The sequence below is a fragment of the Balaenoptera ricei genome, chromosome X (genome assembly GCF_028023285.1).
Source record: "Balaenoptera ricei isolate mBalRic1 chromosome X, mBalRic1.hap2, whole genome shotgun sequence".
Classification (NCBI taxonomy): domain Eukaryota; kingdom Metazoa; phylum Chordata; class Mammalia; order Artiodactyla; family Balaenopteridae; genus Balaenoptera; species Balaenoptera ricei.
In genome coordinates this window covers 47,730,127-47,736,126 of record NC_082660.1, presented here as the reverse complement: position 1 = coordinate 47,736,126, position 6,000 = coordinate 47,730,127, and the positions used below count along the sequence as shown (strand labels likewise).

The following is a 6,000-nucleotide window of genomic DNA, read 5'->3' as shown; positions in this document are numbered from 1 at the left end:
GTCAAAGTTCCCTTCTTCTGCACCCCAGAAGAAAAGCACGGTTAATAGTGGTAACTCCTACCTGATCTTTTTTATACCTATGCATTCACAGATGTAGATCCTCTATAAGCTCTTTGCCAATCGCACTGTCACCCCAAATAATACCAAGGAGAAAAAGATAATGTTTATTGAGGTCTCACTACCTCCCTGAAGTACGGGTTTACCTGTGTAAACTCACTATGGTAGGCGTCCCCGTCATCTCCCGCCCTCCACACAGTGTCCCCGCTTGCCCTCTCGTCCCCCAGTCTTCGCTAGGCAGCTGGAGAGATTAATTTTTAAACGTTAGTCAAATCAAATCACGTCACCCTTCAGCGGTTTCCATCGTGCCTCGAATCGACTCCCAATTCCTTAGTGACCCTACTATCCTCTACGGTTGGGTTTGCTGGGCCTGGAGTAACTCAGGCGCGGTCCCCCGTAGGGGACCCGGCTTCACCGTGGAGGGAGTGCCCTCCCGGGGGGGCAGGGGCGGGGCTTCTCAAGCGGGGGGCGGAGCCTCAGAACGAGTATGAGGACAGCCGGAGGGGGAGGTTTTCGGCGGAGGGCGAGCGAGGGGAGCAGGTCTGAAGCAGGGCCGCGGACCCGGCACGCTCCTGCGGGCCCCGCGGAGCTAGTGCCGCCGAGGTGAGCGTCTTCCTCCGGGCTGGGGGGCGGGCTCTGCTCTCGCGGCCGTCCTCTGCTCCTCGCGGGGGGATGTTCCCACGGGACCCTGCGCTGAGGCGCGGAGGTGGCGGCCTTGGGGAGCCTGCGGGAGAGGCTGGTGAAGGAACCCGGCGGCCTGCCTCAGCCCTCCCTCAACCCCGCCTTCTCTCCCCTCCCCCAGGCCTCGGCCGGCGCCAGTGAAGAGAGCTCGCCGCATCTTCGGGGGCAGCGGCCGGCAGTGCGGCGAGAGAGCGGCCGACAGTGGGGATGCGAGGTACCGGCATTAGTCGTGACCAAGTGGCCCTAGAGAGGGAGTAAAGGCCGGGCCTTCGGCATTTCTCTCAGGGGTTCGAGGAAGGCGGCCTCAGAGGAGGGGGAAGGTGAGGGGCTGGCAGGCAGGCTTCGCGGGTAACTACTTAGGCGTCGTATATGTAGGTTTTGGTATCTAAATGGTACTACACACACGCGCGCGCGCACACACACACACACACACACATTAATTTCGGCTAATTGCTTTTTAAAAACTTAACAATATGTCTTGTAGATCTTCCTATATCAGGCAATCTAAATTTATCTCATTTATAAACAGCTGAATTGTATGATTGTACTACAGTTTATTTAACTATTTCCCGATTGATGTACATTGGCTTGTTTCCCTTTTGGGGGAGGGAAGGGGCTATTACAAGCAATGCTATAATGAATGGGCTTGTGTGTGTGTGTGTGTGTGTGTGTGTATATATATATATATTTCATGTATGAGTATTTCTGTAGGAGAAATTCTTAGAAGAGTAATCGCTGGGTCAAAATGTTTATGCATTTTGAATTTTGATAGATTTGTCCAAACTGTCTTCCCTAAAGGCTATACTAATTTACACTCTTCAATGTTGTGCGAGAATACCCATTTTTCCACAGTTGTGCCAACACGAATTATCATCAACCTTTGTAATTTTGGCTAATTTAAAGGGCAAAAAATGGTATGTCATTGTTTTCATTTGCATTTCCCTGATTACTTGTGAAGTTGAACATATTTTTTATTTGTCCGATTACAAAACTAAATAGGCAAATATCGATAGTTTTCCTATCTATAAGCAGTAAGCATTTCGAAAATTTAACACTAAAAAAACCCCATTCGCAATAGCAAGAAAAAAGAATAAAAATACCTAGAAGTAAACTACAAAACTTTATTGAGGAATATAATGAAAGAACGTTTGCATACGTGAAGAAGGGGATACTGTGCTTCTGTATAAGAAGGCTCAATTTTGTAGTGATGTCCATTTTTTCTGTGTTGATTTATACAGTTCATGCAATTTCAATAAATATACCAAGTGTTTGGAACTTAATATGATTCTATAGTTCATCCAGAAAAAATATGGCTAAGAACAACCGAGAAAATATTTTAAAGATAAGTAAAGATGGGGTATTTGTACTACCAGCCATTAAAATGTACTCTAAAGGAACATTATATAAATTAGAATAGACAGAACAATGCATTAGAATAGGAAAGCCCACAAATCGAGCCAGATTGGCTCCCAAGATTTATTGGAGAAACATTGTTGGCTAGACGTGGAAAAACTGCCATATTAAAAGCTTAAAGCACGCACTCCCCCCCAACCCCCCCCCCCTTGGAAGCTTGAATTTTTCCTGAGGGCAGACCTCTTTGTTTGGAGAAAACCACTTTATTGGATCTTTTGGTTATGCCAAGGTAAAGCCTCAGGAGTTAAAATTTGTGGCTTTGGAGCTAGAACTAACGATATAAGCCTTTAGTTAAGATGGATTCAGTAGCCTGCAGTGCGGCGAGGGAAGGAGTCTGGATATTATCGGTCTTAAAAAAATTTTTTTCCGATCTAATGGGCCAAAAATGTTATGTCATTGTTTTCATTTGCATTTGCGTGCTTATTGTGAGATAGAACGTCTTTTATGTGTTAGTCCAAAATAATATGTGATTCCTGGAGTCAGGTAACAATGGGAGATCTATTGCTCCTCTTCCAGAATGGAGTTTGGTTAATTGGTACAGCTCTGCCCGGAAGCGTGAGAATAAACAGGTTGACTTTTTAAATTTTCCTCAAGCACTAGGCTCTAGACACCTTAGATCGGGGGCGGAGGCAGTTTTCAGGACATGGCCGAGATTTGGCGCTGAGCTGTGTCATCGCGAGGTTTGGCAGCCAGCTCCGCAGTGGGTCGGAAACCTCGTGGTAGGCGAGATCCCTGCAGGACGGGAGGTTCCTCCCTTCCCCTGAAAACTCCCAGTCATTTTCATGGAGCCCCGCCTCTCTCCTTTTTAGGAGCGTGCCCCAGGTCTCGCGAGATCTCATATTTCCTAAAGAGGCGCGGGCGGCATCCTGCGGTGAATTCGAAGGTCTCGCGGAGACCAAAACGTTATCGCGATAGTTCTGACCGCGCATGCGGGAGCCGGCGGCGGCAGAGTGGCTCCGCCCCTCGGCTCTCCGTGAGTTTGTGCGTCATTTGCTTTCTGCTTCGCGTAGGGTGAGAGCGGAGCCGTAGCGACTTCGGCTTTGGTGGGAGGAGGGGTCTGGGAAGGGCTGGGCTCAGGCTGTTCCCGTCGGGTAGAGGTTCTCGCGGGATCGCGCGGAGGCGGCCGCGGTTCGGCTACAGACTGCAGTAGCCGCGGAGGCGGCGGCAGCGTCTTCGGCTCGTGCTGTTCCTAGCCGGTGAGTTCTCGCGGGAGCGGGGTTACGTTCTCTTGGGATCCCTTGGCGGTGGCGGAGGTACCTCGGGTGGGGGGTGGCAGTGACTAGGGTCGGTTCGCCTGCTGTTAAGATGGCGGCGGAAGCTGATGTCTGTCCGGCCAGGACCCGGGACCGAGATGTTGGCTGTCCGCGTTTGTGACACCTCTCAGGTACCCGACGTTAAGGAAGTGACGATTGGCGAAGAGCCGAGGTGCCAATAAGTCGAACCTGAGGCGAAGACCACTCCGTCTCTAGTCGGTTGAGGCGACACCATTTCCCGGGCCTCAGCCGCGTGTGGGCCCGCCTTTACCCCACCAATCGGTCAACGCCTCCGTTGTCGCCGCCGCAGTGGGCGGGTTGGGAAGGGTGGGGGACGGGAGTCCTGGAGTTCGTTGGGGAGTGGGGTTGGGGGTTAGATTGGGCAGCGGGGGAGATGGGACCAACCTACGATGACTGATTCCCTCCTCCTACCTTTTTGTGGGCTCGCCTCGGTTTTCCGCTCCTTCGGGGCCCAAATGAATCCTCTAGTTTTTCTTGAGTTGAGGTGGGCTGTACTTCTCCAACTCCCATGGTCTTTGAACTAAGATAGAACGGGTCAAGCTTTGGTGCCTCTGACGTATTCCTTCCCCATTCTCCCCTAATTCCATCCTCCCTTTGAAGCTTCCTCATCTACATGGATATTTGAGGCTCGTATTTAAGAGGGAGAGTCAAAGCTTTTCCCTGTCATCCCCTCCCAGGTCCTGCTAAGGCAGAGCTTAGCCCAAGTCTACTAATCCGTCCCCCCCCAATTGATCCACTGGACACAGGCGTTGACTAGAGACCCTTTCCTGTTCCCTGCATTTATTCCGTCTTCGTGGATGGAGTCATAGTAGCCTTCAAGCCTGTATGACCCTGATCGGAGCACAGGGCACTGATTTCTCCAACTCTGCTGCTCAACCATTTTTAGGTGGAACAATGAATGGGTTGGTGGTTGGATGATTGCAGTCTTTGTGACCTCTTCGTTCTCGGGGCCGTTAGCCTTTCCTTCCTCATAAACACCCACTCCCCCCAAAAAAGGGGGAAAAAAACTTTAAAAAAGGCTGGGGAAAAAAACTTTAAAAAAGGCTGTAGAGAATAACCCTCCAGTGAACTAACTTTTTGCTCTTCTTTCCTCCCCCGCCCCCCCTCCCCGCCCATCCCCTTTGCAAGCTTGGGAACCGCCCCTTTTCCCTGCCTTGCTCTGAGTTCCTGTGGCCTTCTTGGTCTGGACATCTCTTTTTGCTGCTAACCACCTCTTACATGTTTCTCATGTAATCGTTAAGGATTTATTACTTCTTCTGTTCCCCGTCCCCCCCCCCCCGTTTTTCTGGGACCTGAATCCCCTAGAGAGAAAGGTAGCCTCCTGTCAGTCCACTACATTTACCCACCCCACCATGTGCTGGAAAATAAAGTAGCTTTGATAGATTATGTCTTGTCCCTCAATCATTGCCCTGTTCTACTTCCCCCCCATTACACAATTACTATAGACAATTAATTCCCTATCATTTGTTTCTTTTTTAGATTACATGTTCAACATTGTTTTCTCTTAGCCCCAGAGTTGCGTATATTGAGGAGACACCAACATTGCCCACTCAAGGGAGGCAGCCTGGTATGGTAGAAGTACTGTGTGCTTTGGGTTCACATCAAACTTTGTGACCTTGGGGAAATTACTTTTCGTATTCTCAGTTTTTCATCTGTGTAATGGGGATAGTAGCTCTTAATAGTTGTTAGAATTAAACAATTTATAAAGTGCTTGGCTTATAGTAGGCATACAGTAAAATGTGGTTATTTTTTCTTGGTGTAAAAATACGTTGGCAGATGCACCTGTGTCATATGGTAGTTTTATGACCTGGAAAAGAAGAGATTTTTGTTTAAAGAAACAGTTAAAGAATTGTAAATTTTTAGTATATTTCTAGGCCAGTCCTATCATTTTTGTATATTTTCCCCCCTCGTAAGCCAAACTTTTTATCTCCAGTGGTTTATTATGTTTGAATGTGATTCCTACCTATGTTTCTGGTCTAGGAATTTTAATGCAAAATCACCTTCCTGGAATGACCCCTGGCCATAATGTTCCTGTCAAGAACCACACCCAGGTGTTCTGCCTTTAGGAAGGGATGTTTCATCCCTTGCCTACTCCCTCCTTCCACTCCTTCAAAGTCAGTCTGTCCTGTCATTCACCCTATGAAAGTAATGAAATTTGGTGCTGTGCTTTTCACAGTAAGAAAGAGAACATCTGCTAGCTAGTTTTTAAGTGTTCATACTGCTTTTCCCCTACCTCCTTTCTTTGGTCCCTCAGATCAGTGTGGGGATCTGTTATTTGGGCTTACCTGAGCAGGATAATTCCTATCTGAGAGGATTTAGAAAGGTTGTTTGGGATACCAAGCTTCTTTTCCAAAGTGAATTACTGACAGTTCTTTAATACACTATCCCCTGTTGTGTTTTTGCCATTTTATATTTTCCAACACTCTTACTAAGTAGAATACTAAGTAGAATACTCCTACTGTATTCAATTTGGATGTAGTTTTCCTTACTGTTTATATTTTAATTAGACCAATATTAAAGTGAGTGCTTTTTTCTAATTACCTTGGATGGATGATGGGGTTTGAAATAGGAATAT

General features: G+C 47.9%; 1 protein-coding gene across 18 annotated transcripts in view; it reads left to right on the top strand.

Annotated features, from left to right (window-relative positions):
• The first annotated feature begins 561 nt into the window (after window positions 1-561).
• The window catches only part of HUWE1 (HECT, UBA and WWE domain containing E3 ubiquitin protein ligase 1), a 141,612-nt gene continuing 136,173 nt past the window's right edge, over window positions 562-6,000 (top strand). For 8 of the 18 annotated variants that reach the window (XM_059911626.1, XM_059911638.1, XM_059911625.1 and 5 more), the window contains exons 1-3: window positions 562-660; window positions 860-952; window positions 4,934-4,992. In XM_059911626.1, the coding sequence (XP_059767609.1) occupies window positions 946-952; window positions 4,934-4,992 (66 nt within the window). In that variant the 5' untranslated portion in view covers window positions 562-660; window positions 860-945. Of the gene's footprint in view, window positions 661-859; window positions 953-989; window positions 1,059-3,156; window positions 3,348-3,463; window positions 3,536-4,904; window positions 4,993-6,000 lie in introns of those variants that run through there. The other 10 variants (XM_059911639.1, XM_059911628.1, XM_059911631.1 and 7 more) reach the window with 8 other exon arrangements.